General features: G+C 40.8%; 2 protein-coding genes and 1 long non-coding RNA gene across 5 annotated transcripts in view; 2 read left to right on the top strand and 1 right to left on the bottom strand.

The window, feature by feature from the left end:
• Positions 1-924: 924 nt before the first annotated feature.
• On the bottom strand, positions 925-16,999 carry LOC111935050 (uncharacterized). Its single transcript, XR_002867569.2, has 2 exons — positions 16,921-16,999; positions 925-1,863 (listed from the first exon to the last, which is right to left on the bottom strand). It is a non-coding gene; the product is annotated as an uncharacterized LOC111935050 (long non-coding RNA).
• DMC1 (DNA meiotic recombinase 1) lies at positions 2,092-15,088 on the top strand. Of its 2 annotated transcripts, XM_023935265.2 has the most exons (15): positions 2,092-2,220; positions 2,722-2,822; positions 4,400-4,487; positions 5,097-5,141; positions 7,401-7,547; positions 7,849-7,931; positions 8,544-8,596; positions 9,516-9,557; positions 10,733-10,805; positions 11,477-11,568; positions 12,095-12,168; positions 12,266-12,380; positions 13,211-13,271; positions 13,784-13,900; positions 14,388-15,088. In XM_023935265.2, exons 3-15 carry the CDS (start codon positions 4,428-4,430, stop codon positions 14,455-14,457), a joined length of 1,032 nt encoding a protein of 343 aa, XP_023791033.2. In that variant the 5' UTR covers positions 2,092-2,220; positions 2,722-2,822; positions 4,400-4,427; the 3' UTR covers positions 14,458-15,088. The 2 variants fall into 2 exon arrangements, with proteins under 2 accessions (XP_023791033.2, XP_086743597.1); XM_086887471.1 differs by lacking the exon at positions 7,401-7,547 and having other exon boundaries at positions 2,106-2,220.
• DDX17 (DEAD-box helicase 17) overlaps positions 16,935-18,662 on the top strand; it is a 19,967-nt gene continuing 18,239 nt past the window's right edge. The window contains exon 1 of one of the 2 annotated variants that reach the window (XM_086887469.1): positions 16,935-17,578. In XM_086887469.1, the coding sequence (XP_086743595.1) occupies positions 17,535-17,578 (44 nt within the window). In that variant the 5' untranslated portion in view covers positions 16,935-17,534. The remainder of the gene's footprint in view (positions 17,579-18,662) is intronic. The other variant, XR_015286410.1, reaches the window with a different exon arrangement.

Here is an 18,662-nt window from a genome sequence, read left to right as displayed (position 1 = left end):
GACATACAGAAAACTTTTCTCATTTAGAAAAATACCTATTCCTGAATTCTGTAGTTGTATTTTGATATTACTATTATCTTCTTTTCCAGTCACATACAATCTGTTGTGTTGACTTGACCTGACATGTCTTTCATATCAATGTGCAGAGGCCTCTAATTCATCACTTCCTCCAGAGCTGCAATGCTGAACCGTGGTCTGGACAGGACATCTTGATAGACAGAAGGGAGATCGCTAATCCTATAACATATCCTTAGTGATTAACTCAAAATAAATTAGAAGTAGCAAAATCTGTGTCTTTTTAATGCAGGATCATTCCTAATACTGTAATATTGAGTATTTTTGTGAAGGCTTAGCCTAAGGATCTCGGGACTGTGACAGAGACATAACTCAGTCTCCCAGTACCATCTCTATTCCTTCCAGTAATTCCATTTTAACAATAGAGATCTCCTGTTACTTCAGTCTGAATTAAAAAGCTTGTCTGATCTGATATTTTGCCAGTCCTACCCTGAGACCCATTGTATGCACAGTGCTTTTGCAGTTCATCTTAGCTCTGACCAGTGATGGAAAACAACACCAACAACAAAACCCCTCATGATTTCCCTATTGCAACCATGGATGAAGTTTGTGAGGATGAAAAAAATCAGCTGATTGGGTTTTTTTTGGTTAATATTTTATGCTAATAGTTTGACTTAGTTCTTGTCCAAACAGGTACAAGATCTCTAGTGAGAGGAAATGTGTATCACAGTCTCATTCCAGTACATCCCTAGGGATGGAGATGCATTGGTTAGCAGCAGAACCTCTAAAATGGAAGAAGACTGAGGGATTCCTCTACTCACTTTGGCCAGTGTCTAATGGGACGGGCTCTGTGAGGTTCTTGAACAACACCAGCTGGAAGCTGAATGAGCAATTAATGATCACACAACGTTTTGAAGTTATAGAATGCAATTTATTGCCCAAAGTAGCTTTTCGGAGTGGGAAATGGTCTTAAGATTCTGTGCATTCATTGACCTTTCTGAGAACCATTTTACAATCTAGAAGGATCATGAAGGGATACACAGAGTGAGGTATTATCTGCTGCAGAGCTGCTTAGCAGCACCAGAAGGGTCACCCTCTGCATGTACATTCTGTTCTGGAATAAAAGCATACTTTGTGAAGGAACTCGCCTTTAAAGGGCTGTCTGCCTAAGTGCTCTACTGGAATAGCTCTTGCGGAATAATGCGGTTTTCAAAAGCTGTGCCAGCCACTTCCTCTGTATAAACAAAGCCTTGGGCTCCCAGGATTGGACTTTTGGTACTTAAAGAAATTGCTTGATATTTCGAATGCGGACCCTGCGAGCACTCCTGTGGTGTGCTGCTGATGGCACAGGGCCGTGGGTTGTGCTGCTTCGTTTCCTGACTTGGCTAAGAAATGTCTTGGAAAAGGTGCCCTTAACCTCCCACAGGCAGAGGATGGGGAAGTTTTTACAAGCCCCTTGAAACAGGCTGAGATGCCGCTCCAATCCCTTCTGCCATTCCAAGCTCACATAAGGGGCAACCAGGAACTCCTGCTCGCAGGAGATGTGATGTCTCCTTGACATGTAGTCCTGCACCAACTGTGCTACCAGAGGCGAGCTAAAAAGGGCAATTCCTTTCCAAATACTGTCTCCAAGAAGAGTGCAGATGTCTCGTAGAAGTGTTCATATCCTAAAAAGCACCTTTTCCATCCTTTTAAAATGGCAGATTAAGTCATGTGTATGACTCAGCCTCATTTTCTTGTCCTGTGACTCCAGGCAAGTCACTTCTCTTCCAGCTCTCTGACAGGTTTTGGCCATCCAATCCAAAAACGCCGTGTGTGCCTTGTTGAGGAAGATGCGTGAGTGGCACCCTGGAAAAACAAAAGGCAGAGCTGAGTTGAACTAAAAGCCTTCCAAACCAACGCGGTTTTAGCTAAGGCTGCCTTTTCCAGCTGTAGAGCAAGGGCAATGCGATATTCCCGGGAGACGGCGAGGACATGAGTCGATAGACCACGGGCGATGGAGCGATTGAAGACGGCGATTGCGGAGTCCCGCAGCGCGGGGCGGGGGTGAGGGGAGGCGCAGAGGCCGGGCCCGCCGGGAGCCCGCGCCCGCCCTCACGGCGCCCCCTCGGCCCCGCCCCGCGCCGCCGGCGGGAACGCGGCGGGGCCGTGCCTTCAGGAGGAGCGAGGCGGGCGGCCGTGGCGAGCTCGGAGCCTTCGCCCTGGGTACTGCACCCACCCTCTCCCTCGGAGCTGCCCGGGCATGAGCTGGAGATTTAATTACTATTCTAATGTTGATGGGGAATTACGGGGCTCCGCGGCGGGGGAGGGAGATTCAGCGGTTCCTCGTCCTTTGGCGGACAGCAATGTACATCTCATGAGGAGGCAGCTGGCAAAAAAAAGCCAAATAAATCTGTGTGTTGATGATGATTAATCAGTTATTTCCCCTGAATGAACAGACGTGAGGTCCCGCCGTGGAGTCCCTTGGGGCAGGTCGGATCGCCCCCTGCCCCCGACCCGGGGAGCCGAGTCTGCTGCCATTTTCTGCAGCCCAAGCCCAGGGGGAATGGCAGGGAGCGGGTCCCTGTCACACCCTCAGGCTGCAAGGACACCGCGGTATCCACGTCTTGCTCACCTACCCTTGGGTGCTTGAGGTGGTTGTTGGTGGTTTTTCGTGGATTTGCTCGGTTGTCTCAGACTTTGACCCTTCTATGTGCTTCACTGCAGGCAGTGGTAACTGGAATCCTTCAGGTGTGCCAACACACCAGCAGCAGGACAACACTCCACTGAGCAGGAGGATTTTTTTCGTACATAAAGCTTTTAATAGGGTGAGGTATAATTTCTCCATTTTCCCTTATAGCCTGCAGGAAGGCACAGGTTTTGGGTCTGCCTCTGCTGTGAGATGCCAATTGCCTAAGGATGGGGAGTAGGAGAACCATCCCATAACCTGCTCAGCAGTGGTTGAAGTGGAGGATTGTGTGCATTTTGTGAGGACGTTTTTAATGAAGAGGAGATTGTAACATCGTTTTAATGCCTCTTGCATTACTTGTTTTTCTTCCTTCGGTAGTTGAAGCTAGGGGATTTTTCTCCTGAAGCATTTTTTAATTAATGTTTTGCTGTAATTATGTGAAGGCATGATTTGTCACTCCATAATTTTCAGGATTCTGATATATAGAAATTAAATATACCATGACACTATCAGAAACAACTGATTCTCTAAGAATATTTATAATATATACTAACAGAATAAGATAATTCTGAAATTCTGATATTTGGTTCCTTTCTTTCCCACCCCTATATACACAAGGTTATATACACAAGGTTCTTGCAAGCAAATTAGTATCCATTTAGGAGCTGAAAAAAAGTATTTTTGCAGATATTTTGCCTAAACTATCCCAACCTCTGTTAGACATAGCCCATCTTATAGTTTGTGGATTTTGTTAACAAATAAGCAAGTATATATATGCACACATTTTCCTGTGGTGGTCTACAAAACTTTGATCATCCATTACTAGAACACCAAAGGTAAGCTCACAGTTTAAACAGAAGCAACTTAACACATTTACAAAACCACAGAAATGGTAGATTGGTTATAAGATCGTATCTCTAAGGAACTACTTTGTATTCACTATTCTTGAATTCATAAAATTTAAGGAGGTCAAACTTTGCTTATTTAACCATGCTGTCACTAAGTGCCTATTCCAGTTCTAGGCCTTGCTTATAGGAAATCACATAGAGAAAAAACATGAAATGAGCTCTTTGTATATGGGTTTGCATAATAAAAGTTCCAGATTTTTGTTACCATTCTTTTGTTCTCTCCATACAAACATACTCCTTAAAGCCCTTACCTGCACATCTTCAGCATTTTAGGAACTTCAAAACAAATACAGCTTTAATAATCTGCTCTCAAGATATATCACTAAGGAGCTGTAGCCTTCTCAGCACTGTTTTGTGGGCTTTCTGTCACATAATGATGGAGAGGCTGAGCTGTTGCATTGCCTTTCCATTACCCATTCTGTCTGCAACTATGCTGATTTTTGTTGCAAAAACACAGACTGCCTTTAGCATTCTTACCAGAATAAATTCCACTAGTGATAATTAATTTTAAATGTTCCCACCTCCAAAACTCATCTCTGACCCAAGATTGTCATAAGGCAATAAGATCTCTTTTCCTATTAAGCCATTTCTAGCCACACTGGTTCATCTGAGTGTAAAGCCATAGATTTTCTCCTTTTGGCCTGGTAGGTCAGATAATGAAAAGTAGGAAGCAGAATCCAAATTTAAATCCATATATGATGTCATACTGACATGTTTCTGTAGTTCAAGGACTTCTTAAAAGTTCTTTTAGAGACATTTACTCATTTATTGCCTCCCCATGACTGTCTTTGTTTGCATTTCCCACTAGTGATCAATACTTTATTGAGTGCTCTTTCATGATGAAGGCCATGGAGGATCAAGTAGTCCAAGAAGAACCAGGATACCAGGATGATGAGGTAAATTTATGATTGATTGAAAACTATGTGCACCAAACATTTTAAGGTATTTTGATAGTGTTATGAAACCCATGGAGGGACAGGAGGTCCCCAAAAACTATCTGGGAGTTCAGTGCATTTAAAATTTTGTTCCAGTCTGCTACCAAGAAAATCTCATTCCACTGTCCCCACTCTTCAAGTAATCTTCATTAACCTTTCAAAAGCTGTGCACAGTTTTTAATGAGATTATCATTATTTCATCATATTTACGCTTCTATATTAAATGCAAGGGGACTATCAGTTAATTTTCTGCTTCTGAGGAATGACCATCAGCACAAAAAGAGTGAGAAACTATGGCAGAAAAGCTGCAGATTCTGATGATGATAATACTAGTTTGACTGTGAAGCAGAGGATTAATTGCCTGTGAAGATACACTTTATGGAGAAGATGATAGGAAATGTGTCAGCCTTTTTGTCTCACTATGGCTTTGCTTATTTTAGTTGTCCAACAAGGTACAGTGTTATTTGTGAAAAATCAATAGATGTTTACAAATCTGAAACAGTCACATATTGAGATAGATGTAATAACAAGAAAAAGCAACATCTATTTTTTTTCTTCTATTTTTTTTAGGAATCCTTTATTCAGGATATTGACCTGCTTCAGAAGCATGGAATTGTAAGTATTAGCAATCACTTGATCACACAGAATTGTTCCTCAAAAGCTCCTGTAAGATTGTTTCCAAAATTGTATACACATTGATGCAAATAACTGAAATTCCTCCCTGCAATAAGTTCTAACTCAGTTGGTGGAGAAACATTTTGCCTTTAGTGGTAAGACAGATTTTTAGAAAATCTCATTCACATCAGATTCCTAAATAAAGTGTCAAGATACTCAAAGTATTTAGCACCTAGCACTCTTGAAAAACCAACTGCTTGCTAATTTATTTGAAAACTGTGTGATAGATTATTTCCTGTTCCTGCCAATCTTTATAATTACTCCTGCATTTTTGGTGCCTGTGAAATTACACTGTGACAATTGTTACTATACTATTTTCAGCATGCTGGTACAGGGGGTAGAGTAGGAGTGAGGAAAATATTAGTAGCTAGAAAAATAAGTGGTTAGTTTTCTTCATCAAATGTGAATTCCTATCATTGTTACCATCATCATATAAACATCATCTATTTATTTGAATTGCAATTATTATATGTTTATCTAGGAGGCTGGCTCATGGATTGAATTCCTGTTGTATTCAGAATTACAGGAGCAGAATAAAAAGTTGGGTTTGCCTGAAGTAATGTGAGATTTAACTAATAAAAGTGATTACAGGCAGATAAAGATGGAGAAGACATGTCACAGTGACTCATCATTAGTCAGCGCTGTAGTTACTGGGCTGACCATGTCAGCAGTGCACTTGTTGGTAATTTTTTTAATTGGCAGTTTTAAAGATAGTTCTGAAGAAGGACTGCATGGCTGGGAGCTCAAACTATGGGGCAACATAGGAAAAATAAGCAAATCATTGCTTTAAAAAATTAACAAGCTGACCAGAGGGTGACCTGAGCTGGAAGGGAGTTGTACTACCCTGTCAGTATGAAACAAGGCATGGCATTCACAGGATGATACAAATGTATGAAAGACTTTGAGAACAAAGAATGACTTAGGCTGTTCTTCTGGGGTTGTAAAGGTTTCCTGCTTATTTCCATTATTTGTTTTTTGTTTTTTTTTTTTTTTTCCCAGGTGGTTATTCCCACACCTCAGAGGAATTTTTTGTTCTCAGCTGTACCAGCTAAAAGCTTTGTGCAAGCTATATGATGACCCATATGTGTTAAATTAATTTACCCAAATAAATAATTTTTGTGCGTTTAGAATTTTTTTTCCAAGAGTAGAGAGAAAAACATTTACTCGATCTGCCAGTGTGCCTAGAAAGAGAATCAGATTAGAACAACTGAGACTGTGGCTTGGTGATCAAAAGTGTTTAGTAGGATTTAAGGTGCTGTTACCCCTCAGCCTCTGCTGAGTATCACACACATATCACAGGATGAGAAATAAGCTTCCAAATAAACATGACTAATTTCTCACACAACTCCCCTCCCTTCTTATGTTCTATGTACCCACACACTCTAGATAAACAGATTATATGTCCAGCTCATTGTTTTTTTTCAAAGAAAAATCTTGGCCAGAAATGATAAATTGAATTTAGAAAATAGAAATTTAGAAAAGGTGTGTTATCCCACACCTTTCACACAGTATGTTTTCTTGTGAGTAATCTGTTCTTGCTCTTACATTTCCAGTGATGTCAGAATCATAAAATGAGGTAAGGCAAAATATGTCAGTAGGGTGCTGTCTGAAGCTGTGCTTTTTATGTGCAATTTATGAAAAACTAGTAGCTCACTCCAGCCCAAAGTGTCAGTCAGATATACAGGATACACGTGTTTTAAACTGGACATGCAGAAACAGCACAGCAGTTAGACTCAGCTTCCAATGATCCCTGTGAATCAGCTCCCAACTATCCACCACCAGATTATCTGGTCTACAGATCATCTGTGCTATGGGACCAAGAACAGACTGAGTGTTATATATAGGGTGTCCTAGCTCCACACTATCTGAAATAATTCTGTGCTGTTTCTTTACCATCAGCTTTGATCTAGAAAAACTGACACTGAAAAGGGAGAAGGAAATACCCAGACACCTTTCTCTCAAAACCACCAGGAGCTGCTCTCTGCACCATGATCCTTCACAATGTTACTCAAAGTTTTGTTTTGTTGGTGTCACAAACTATACAATGAAGACTTTACTGTAAATCTCTTACTTTCTTGATGAAAACACACGCATATGAATCTTAAAAATGTTTTAAACTTAAAACATTTTGCTAAGGTTTACTTCACGTTCTAGTTGTTAACTGTCCTGAGTACTCACAGAAGGGAAATTTCTTTGCAGAACGTAGCAGATATTAAAAAGCTGAAGGCAGTTGGGATTTGCACAGTTAAAGGCATCCAGATGACCACAAGACGGGCACTGTGCAATGTGAAGGGGCTCTCAGAGGCCAAAGTGGACAAGATTAAAGAAGCTGCAAACAAGCTTGTTGTAAGACAGTCACTTTCCTGAGAGTTTGAACTTATGCTAACCTCTCCAAAATGCTGTGCAACATTTCTCTTAGCAGATTTCCCACTGCATCATCGAATAATTTAGAAAATTATTCTGTCTGTTACTCTAAGGCATAATACTTTATACTCCACAACAACCAGACCAATGCTATGGTGCTTTTTATACCCAAACAACTGGAATGAGTTTAGGGGGGAAAGAAGATATTTATGTGGGATATTGCACTTTTAACTTCAGTTTAAAGCTAAAATAAACCTCTCGCATTCTCTTTGGTCTTCCCCAGGAACCAGGCTTCCTCACCGCCTTTGAATACAGTGAAAAACGGAAGATGGTATTTCATATTTCCACTGGCAGCCAGGAATTTGAGTAAGCATATCTCTTATATCCTTCCTTCATCCAAATGTTCCAAATAATCATCTTAATTGTCTTTAATAAGACACAGAAATATAAGGGAATAAATGCTCGGCTAGGACACATAGATCCCCTTGCACTTGGAGTTAGTGCTGGCTTAAAGAAGCCTACATCAATAAGCACCAAAACCAACTCCTTTTCTGAGGGGAAGCTGGACTTTGTGCAGTTACTGTAAATAAATAGTTGGCATCCAGAAATCTTGAAAGTATAATTTTTTCACCTATCAAAATAATCTGCAGGTTTCAAGTCAAAATTACAAGTCTTCAAGTCCTCCCTTGAGATATTTTTATAGAATGTTATTTTCAAATATTATTTTTAATGTTATTTTCTTTCCTTTCTTTCCAGTATTAATTTCTATAGATCTTTCCCTTGCACACAAAAAGGGAGGTAAAGACAGAGTTAATTCTTTATGAATCAGTGATCATTTAGTGCCCTGCACTTAATGCATCAAGCGAGTTGCTTTAGGGTGGAAATTACTTTCCTTAAAGTAGTAAAAATATCTCTTTTTTACTTTCCTCTTATGATTTTTTGGTTTTAACTATATCATAATCCTCTCCCTGTCTGCAGTAAACTTCTGGGTGGTGGGATTGAAAGCATGGCAATCACTGAGGCCTTTGGAGGTGAGAGAACATTAAAGCATTACCAAACAAAGAACTGCAGCTTAATTTAGATTTTAATTCAATTTGGATTACTTCTATCAAATTTGATAGTTACATTGTAGTTACAAAGATGAGCATCTGCATGAGTGCAGGAAAAAATAATCCACTTCCCTTAATGTTTTCCCATATTTCCTCTTCATTTGCTTGCGGACTAAATTTGAGCTGTGTAATCATTACTGGGCATGCTGATTCAGTACAACATAGCATTATTAAGACTATTATTAACATGCCAAAGTTCTCCCTGATGCAGTGTGCTCCTTTCCAGTAACAAAATTGTCACAGAAGGTGACAATTATCTTAGTTAGTAAATAATCTTAGTTATACACGCTTAAGGGACATTGCATTTTATGTAAGATTTTGAAATTACAATTAAGCTACTATTACAGTACACCTAATTAGTTGGTGCTTGACACTTCAGCAATAAGAGTTCATAAAACACAGTTTTATGAACTCTCTTCCCTTTAGAAAAGATAAACTGGAGACTAATGTGATTTGATAGAATGAGATTAATAAACTTGTAAGCTTCTCCTTGATCATTTTACTGGAAATGAAACTGGGCTAGGTTAATGGAATCGACCATTTCTTCTCCACCCCGCCCCCCTGTTATCACTTTTCCACAGGTGCCATGTGGTTTTAACTTCTATACACAAGAGAATAAATTACTTCAGCAGTCAAGTATGATCAAATTAAAGCATTTCAGATTTTGCTTCTCATGTAACACATTTCTCCTACACAGAATATGATTTAGAAATTGAGGTTAAATGATTTTAAAAGCTAGAGATCAAGGTGAATTTTCTAAGAGTTTCTAACTGCAGTAATTCCTGAATCTGTCAAACCTGAAAAAAGAAACGCTGACTCTTTTTTTCCCTTTATTTAACAGAGTTCCGGACAGGCAAAACTCAGCTATCTCACACTCTTTGTGGTAGGTATAATACCTCAAAAGAGAGTGATGTTTCTTCTCAGAGAATCTGTTGTTTACAACTATATCAGAATTAAACATGTAGAGATGAGTCAGAATCTTTATTTGCACATATACAGTGAAATAGACCTTGGTGACTCTTACCTCCATAAACTGTGTTTGAGTAGAGAACTCATATAAATGGTTACTTTTTAATAATGCTCACATCCATGAAAGTTTTGCCATAAGGAGAGTGAAGATAATAGGCTGTCTTAGATAAACCAGTGAAAGACACCATCTGGAAAAGCAGAGCACATGTATGGGTCACATGTAGAGGGGACGTTGCTCAGAAAAGGGCAGAGGCAACATTTTTTTCTCAGCAACTCTTTGACTGTCCTGGTTTCAAGAGGTTTTGCTGAATATGCCATTCTGAAAGGGCACTGAAAGGGTACTACTGGCTGTCAGTGACTGGATCAACAGACTTTGGGCGGTGCAAAAAACAGCAGGACTGATTTCCCAGAGATATTTCTCAATGTGTAAAGAGTAGTAAACAATAACTTATATAACTGTTAATGCTGCTGGAATTACTAGAGGGTACTGGGTAGGCAAATTCTCTTAAATGAACCCCCTGTATTGCAAAGTGAAATATGGCATCTTCTGGAAAAATAGGGCCTCTTCTGGTTAGTACAGTGTAATGGTCAGCACAGTCATACCCTTTTGCATGAATGATTACAACTGGACTGAGTATTTTCGCTTATTCGCTCCAAAGAGCCTAAACCCACAATCAGCAACTATTTGCATATCAGGAAAAATTCATATCCAAAGAATTTTTCATCATATGAGTTACAGCTGGAAAAAGTGCCTGTCTAAGCCAATAGAATTAATTCGGGCAGAGGATTAAGAGGAGGCTTTGTGTGTAAGAATTTACTAATAACATCCCTAAAATATACAGTTTTAGATGGTACTGAGTAAAACAGTTTTGACACTAAATCTCATCTGATCAGCAATCAAGAAAGGCAGCTTGAGCTCATTCTTAAGATGGCAGTAAGACAAGATACTCCTGATTTTCATATTGATTAAAACTGACAGTTCTTTGTGATATGGATAAACAGTTGTATTTTATCTAAAAAATAATAATAGATGGAGTAAGAAAATATTTGTCCTGCTTTTTCATTTTAATCTTCTATGATTCTCTGTAGTGACAGCACAGCTCCCAGGACCAAATGGCTACACAGGTGGAAAGATTATCTTCATTGATACTGAAAATACTTTGTATCCTTTTGACTGATAAAAGGTACAAGTGTGATGAACTGGAAAGTTGGTTAATTTTGTTATAAGGAAGTAAAAGGCTCTGGATAGCTTCATACTTGTAAAATATTATGACTGGTATAGAAATCCTGGAGAGCAGAGTGTGTAGTGGCCCACAGGGAAGTGAGTTTTTCTTCTGTCATTTGATGTAATCCAACCTGGAAAAATTAGTTAGGAACTGGATTTTAACTGGTTTTTGTTTTGCTTGTTTGTTTGTTTGTTTGTTTTTGGAGTTTTTGGGGTTTTTTGAGATCTAGTAGGCCTCCTACAGGTTATAGCAGCTTTTCTATTCAAGATAAATTTATCTAAGTACTAAACACTATTTTTAACACTTCACATTTTCAGTAGACTGTGTATAAACAGGTTTTGCTCATAGCTAAATTCCTAGAGTACAGATATCCATATGTCAACCGCCCTGCCTCAAACCCTAAACACAAAACAATTATCATCGTGAGCCCTAAACTATCTTTAGGGTACGTGGGACAGCCTGAAGACAAAAAGTCAGTCTTCTCTAGGACTAAAATAAATATTCTTCTTTTTTTTTTTTTCTCCCCATAGTCCTATTTTAGAATGGAGTTTTATTATTTTCAGAGCATGGTTTGCACAAGGAGAAATCCTTAACTGACTAATGCCAGCCGACCAGACCGCCTGCGTGACATTGCTGATCGCTTCAATGTTGACCACGAGGCAGTACTTGACAATGTGCTGTATGCACGTGCATATACCAGTAAGACCATTATATGCCAGATTGGCATGATATCTAGGTTTTTTTTTTTCCTCAGGTACACATTTTAATAGTTCTCAGTTTATTAACACTTATCTCTTATATAAACTTAACTCAGTTTATTAACAGTTCAACACACTCTGTGTCACAAGACACTGCTTTAAAACATCAAGAAATTTTGAAATAGGACTTCTTTAAGAATGCAATATAAACATAAATGATTAAAACATTTTCTGTGTGTCATTTAATTCAACATTAAATTAAAATGTATACATTGCTTTTCAGTTCTTAACACAACAAAAAGTTGTCTTCATGCAGAGTGAAGATTTTTGCAAAGAAGTGTTATGAGATGGGTGAGAAGAAACTGGAACCTGCAAAGTAGATTGTTACTGGGGACTGGATTTGAAACTGCTGGCAATGAAAATATAACCAGTGTAGACATTTAAAGTGGAATTTTAAAGTTCAGGCTTTTGTTCCTTCAGAGATCTTTCTGATCCTAATTTGTCTTGGCAAATCTGCTTCCCACTAGGTGAACATCAGATGGAATTGCTTGACTATGTAGCAGCCAAGTTCCATGAGGAAGCTGGTATCTTCAAGTTATTGGTACAAGACTTTTTTTTTTTCTGTATGCTTACTATTTTGAATAAGTGTTCCTGTTTTCTTTCACTATGTTTACTTATCTAGCACGATTACAATGCAGATCATTGACTCCATAATGGCACTTTTCCGTGTGGATTTCAGTGGTCGTGGAGAGTTGGCCGAACGACAGCAGAAACTGGCTCAGATGTTGTCAAGGCTCCAAAAAATATCAGAAGGTACGAGAAACATTGCAAGATTTGGAAAACATAGGCTGGAGCCACTACCAGTAGCTGTTGGTAGCACAACCACCCCGTAGACCAAGTGTACTATCAGGGATCTTTCCTCGCTTTACACATCTGTCAGTTACCAAAACGATCAAACTGGTAATATATTAGTTCAAGATGACAGATTGAAAAAACTTCTGGACTTTCCAACATTTAGAGTTTTTCTATAAATACTGTTAAGCCTTAAATGAGATAACAGGTTGTGGAACTGGACAAATATTCAGTAAGAGTAATTGTCTTCCCCAAATTTCAACAGTCTAAATACAAAAGAAAGAGAAAAGAGGATGAGGGCATAGAGAAATAAAAAAGCCTTGCCTCTTGCTACTTTCTCAGTACTTTGCAGTGCTTTGAGGGATGATGACACAATGAATAGAGTTCCTTCTCTTTGGAATGTCTCAGAAATGTTGATGAGGAATGAATAAATGCTTTTTTCGTGAAGTAGCAAAAAAAAAAAAGGCAAACAGAGAAAAGGAAGGAAAGGGAGCTGAGGGCAGGGAGCCAACAGAGAATCGATGGGAACTGAGAAAGACTTGTTCACTGGAATTCTGAAAAGTGCTCATTTTTGGTGTATTACAGCTGAAGCCAGGCAGGAGCAAATCTAGGCTGTGTCCTGATTAACTGCAGCCATCAGCCATAAAGAATATTTTTTTCTTTCCAAATTTCCGAATTCATTTGGAATTTGAAGTGCTTCAGCAGAAACCTTATTTTTACCATAGATGAGAGAATATTTTGGAATTCTAATTGGATGAAGTCTACCTTCTTTGCAATGTTTTCTCTTGCAGAATATAATGTGGCTGTGTTTGTGACCAACCAGATGACTGCTGACCCAGGAGCAACTATGACGTAATATATTTTCTCTTTTAAAAAAACTTCCTGTACTTTACAGAAATGAGAACTGAGATTGTAAGGAGCTAGAGGCACTGAAATGAAAGCTCAGATTGGTCATTGTTCCCTGTGGTATTAGGAATCATAAGTAAATGACATATGGAAGTTTCAGTTTTTAGAATGAGCTTTTTTATGTTTATCTGCTGCCTGGTATGGTGGTGTGATTTCACTGCGGCTTAAACAAAGAAAATGAGCTATAAAAAAATATTGAAAATGGACCACATTTTCCTTTGGAGCAGCTTGTATGTGATATTTAAGGCCTGTATTTCTTGAGCCTCTTGAATTTAATGAGAGGTAAATGATGCATTGAACATTGGAAAATATTATCTTGAGACAAGTGTGCTAAAGTCAGGTTTCTAATCTATTGATTATTCATTACTGAGTTGAATAGGGCTCAGCCTGACAGTTAATCACAGTATTAACCTCTGGAATTTGCACGGTGAATCACCACAATTTTCTTGCTAATTCAGCTTTCAGGCAGACCCAAAAAAGCCCATCGGGGGCCACATCCTTGCTCATGCTTCAACTACCAGGATCAGTTTGAGGAAAGGGAGAGGGGAGCTGCGTATTGCAAAGATCTACGACAGGTAAACCACCTTTCCCTCACAGGAGGGAAGGTGACAAAGTCCAAGTTATTGAAACTTTCCGGATGATACACTGGGAGAAGATCTGAAAGGACAAACTAATTAACAGATTGAACAACTAATTAAAGTTGTCTTGCACATTGCATACCTTAAATAACATAATCTTTCATCATAAATCCTACTAGATGCTCAGCTCTTAATGAAGACCATCAAATATTTTGGTAGGACTGGTGGTCCATTGGCAGGAAAATTCTGAACATGTTAAATTCCTAAGTTTTCCTGACACCATAATTTCACATTTTCTGATCCTGATGATATCAGAAAATGTGAAATTTTCTGAATTATCAGGATGATATCAGTTCTACAGTTTGCACATAGGTATAAAGGCACTGATGTATTCCAGGTTGCTCACACCCACAACATTTTGGAGACTATTTCCATGCATTTTACATGGAGAAACCCACAAGTTTCTTGTTTCTTTTTCTCCCAGCCCTGAGATGCCTGAAAATGAAGCCACATTTGCAATAACCACTGGAGGGATTGGGGATGCCAAAGAATAGGTAAAAAAAATGATGTAAATGTACAGCTAAAAAACAGCTGGGTAGTTGGGATGAAGATTTGTGAAAGGTCAGCAACTACCTGGCTGCATTTGTAGCTTTTGGGAGCTATTTAAGATATTTTGGGAGAACAATGGGATGAACTTTGTACAGTTCAGTTTTACTGAATGAGAATTTGGTTCATTTAGGATTTTTGTTTTTCAATTGACCTTTTAGCACACAAAGATTTAAGAAATTTGATTGTGAATTGTTCTTAGAATCCTTTTCCTCTGTTTTGTGAAAATCAAACCTGTCCTTTCACATGGGAGTGAATATACTCTTTCTTAATTTATTTCAAAGAGAGTGTCTAAGTGGTAGAATTTAACAGTGTGAAATACAACAGAACTGGAATAAACTCAGTTATAAAATCAACATATATAGATGGAAAAGGCAGTGGGAGGAACAACAGCTCAAGAACTTGACAGATTTTCATGTACTGTAGAGGAACAAGTAGTTTTAAGAATACGTTTTTAAACATTTTTATCTTGACTAGATAATGCATATGTTTTTATTTAGCATTTTCTACTTTTTGGACAGAATGTTTTAAACCTGTTCTTATTAAAGTTAAAAATACAGACTATGAATTAGAACAGAAGTCTGACTATGTTTGGGTGCTTTGAATTAAACTCTTCTCTCAAAAATCTCATTGATCTTTCATGAGAAAAATAATCTGGGCACAACACAACACCTTAAAACCTTTTTTCTAGTTCCCTAAAGAAACAAACTTGACATAATTGGCTTGCCGTTCTTCTAGTATAAGTAAGAATATTAATGATTACTATTAATATTAAATATTGTTTCTGTTAAAAAGAATAAAATATATCCAGTGTCTAGGTAGGAGAGAGAGAGAGAGGCTGGCACCAGCACTTACACCAAGGAAAAGGACCTTAGGATTCAGCTTGCTGAGCAAGCCAGCCAGCACAGGCACAGCTCTGAACTAGCCAGAGATGTAGGTCACAGGAGGCAAAAGAAGAAGCTGGGAATAAAGAGGAAAAGAGGGCATTGGGGGCCAAAATAATAGCTCATTTTACAATATCTCCAAAGCTCATGGAATTGCTTGTTTTAAAATAAATTAAATCATACATACATACGTACATACACACACAAACATGCATATAATGGGGAAATCTTTGTCCTCTGGTAATTACAATGAGTCTAATTTTGGGATCTGGTCAAAGAACTTGTCCTCACTGGCAAAATAACTTTTTCTGTTTAGATTATCAAATGCATATACAATAACATCAAGTTAAAAGGCAGCAATGACCACAAATTCATGGAAGTCTGACATTTTAGCCAGGCTTTTCCTTGTGCCAGACCTAGAGAGTTTGCCTTCCTTAAGTGGTTTCTTAACAGATTATATTTTTCCCCTGAGGTCAAGTACTATTTTTCACAGTGGAGAAAAGTCTAGAGAGTTGAAGGGTGGGAGGCTGGCTGATGTGAGAGAGCAGTAATGGATCAGCCATTGTCATTTAATTCAATGTGCATTTGCATGTGCCAGGCTTTCCCACACGAGGCATTTGTATCCAGCGGCCAAGTACCCGGTGTGAGAGTTTGCAGTGTCACTTGACTCCCTGCCACCCACTTAAAAAGGCACAGCTTTCTTCCAGTATTTTATTTTTAGCGCTCAGATTGCTTTTTCCTTTCTGACACATGTGATACATACATACATATATATATATATATATGTATGTATATATAACTAGCATGTGAAACTAAAATGGTAATTCGTGTTCCGTTTTAGGCTGTTATTTTTATGCAAGGGTCTGAAAGTAAAGTGGACTCGCTTTCCCTTCTGGCAGTATAACCAGTTTTTGATAACCTGACAGCCCAGAAAGCACTGCTGATAGCGGTAACACGCTGTGGCCCAGACCTGGGTTTGGCTGGTGTAACCCCACCGCCTATGGGACACGGCTCCTTGTGCCACGACACACTGACTTGGCGACAGCACACACACAGAGCACAAAAGGATTTATGGCCTGTGCCACGTAATCTACTCCTGGATTATTCTGTCTTTCTGCGAGGAGTCTCTGGCTCATGTGGGGAATTCAATCCCGGCCTGCCGGCGCTCAGGCGACAGCAAACATCATGGCCGCTGTCACTCTGCTCCTGCCCCAGCGCCCCGGCAAGATGCCCCTACTAATCTGACAAGGAATAACCTCGGCCCGCCCGAGCCGCCACAAAAGTCCAAAGGGCCGCTCCCGCCCCGTCGCCCAGTGTCCCGTTATTGTTCCGCCATTGTCCCATCATTGCGTCCTCAACCCCGCCGCCACCTCGGCAGAGCCCGTGGACGCGTAAGCCACGGGACGTATTCTTCAAACCCTCTGCGAAACCAGCGTAACGCTCCGGCCCGGCCTGCGCGGTCCGCGTAAGAATGTTACGCCAAGCGCACCGGGCTCTTCCCGCCCTACGCCAGCCTGAGTTACGCACCTTGCGTACGCCTTGCGCTTACGTAACGTGCGCCTCAGCCTGGGTGTTCCCTGCCCTGCAGAAGGGGTTACGGAGCGCGCTCCTTGCGCAGCTGACTTTGAGGAATAGCGTTACTCCTCCTCTCCGTCTTTCTCACGCGGGGCCCCGGCTCTAAGTAAAGAACGTTACGCACTTTCGTAGCCCGCCTGCTACTGCGCGGGGCGGTGTTTCGCCAAGCGCGCTTAGGGCGTAGTTTGGTTCCGTGAATAGGCGTAGGTGTTTCGGAGGGCCGTAGTTTGCGCAGCGCCGGGCCGCCCGTAACGTAAGCGGAGCGGGCCGGGGCGACGGCGGCCATTTTGTGCCGGGAGCGCGGAGGAAGAAGACGCTGGTGTCTCCACACTACCCGGGCCCTGGAGCCGACCGAGAGCCCCGCCGTTCCGGCCGCTGACGCCCAGCGGGTCTCGGACCCACTGAGCACCTCTTCTCCTTTTGTGTCCCAGCAAAGAGGCGAGGTGGCGCAAAGCGAGGCCTCCGAGGCGCAGCCGCCCCTGGCTGGACCCTCTCCCCGTACCCCCAGTCCCTCGCCGTCCCCACGGCCGGCGTTCCGCTGCCTCTCACCCACCCCTCCGGGGGCGATGAGAGGCTTCGGGGACCGGGGCCGCGACCGAGACCGCGGCGGGTAAGGGCGGGGGGGATCGGGGGAGCGGTGGGGGAAACCGAACGCTTGCGTTGGGGGCGGGGGGGGAGGCCGCGGGGCTGGGGGTATGTGTTGGAGTGGCGGCATTGCGAGAGCCAAAATCCCGTTTGTGGAGATTTTGCCCCCCCATAGATTCTCGTGTGGGGGCGGGGGTAGTTGGAGACTTATCTGTCCCCAAGGCGGGGTGATGGGTTTTGAGAGTTTCGTGTTTTTTAATATATATATTTTTTATTGTTATTATTTACTTAGCTTTTCTACCGTTCGTGTGTAATTAATTCTCAGCCTTACTTGCAATTCTAAGGCCTTAGCCACCCTGCCCCCTTAATTATTTTCTGCCAGCCCCCTTATTTACCCCGCGAGACCCGTGGCACCCTGTCCCCCGAAAGCCACGAAGGTCTTGGTGGCCCTGGCAGGGCTGGTTGTCCTTCTGTCTGCCCTTCTGGTTGTCATTGCTCCTTCTGGACTTACTGGGAAGATGGCAGTGGGGGAAAGATCTGTCTCAGCTGCACTCCCAGGCTTACCGTGATAGGAAATGGGATTGGAAACGCTGCCGTGCGGGGGGCTTGGGCACTGCGGGGGGTGATGTCCGTGAACCATGGTGCTGGACACTTGCCAAGCTTACATAGCGCTACAGAAATTGTTTGTGTGGTTCTGTGAAGGCCTAGTGCTTGATGCTCTGGAATCTTATTTCAGAAGGTTTAGCTTGCAAAAGGCTTTTGCAGGTTTGATTTGATGTGATTTTTTTTTTTTCTTACGAGAATGACAACAAGAGATACAGTGGCATTATACTACATAACTAGATTGAGTCTCGAGGTTTTTAAGGGTTGAAAGTAACAAGGCATTTGTGCTAGGCCTTTTTAAAGAGAAAGTACTAATTTCTGAGGGTGGCATTTTAAGATCATGATTAGTTCTCAAGGATTAACAAAAGACATAATAATGTGGGTTCTGCTGTATGGTAAGCTAGATCTCAATTAAAGAGTGTTCTCTCCATTTTTTTTTCATTTTTTTTTCTCCCCCACTTCCTTTTCCTCTTGTTTTCCCTTCCACTGGGAGATTTAAGACTATT

This window comes from Cyanistes caeruleus, chromosome 4 (genome assembly GCF_971803275.1).
Source record: "Cyanistes caeruleus chromosome 4, bCyaCae1.hap1.1, whole genome shotgun sequence".
Classification (NCBI taxonomy): domain Eukaryota; kingdom Metazoa; phylum Chordata; class Aves; order Passeriformes; family Paridae; genus Cyanistes; species Cyanistes caeruleus.
Note: the sequence above shows the minus strand (reverse complement) of the source record. Positions and strands in the feature narration are given on the sequence as shown.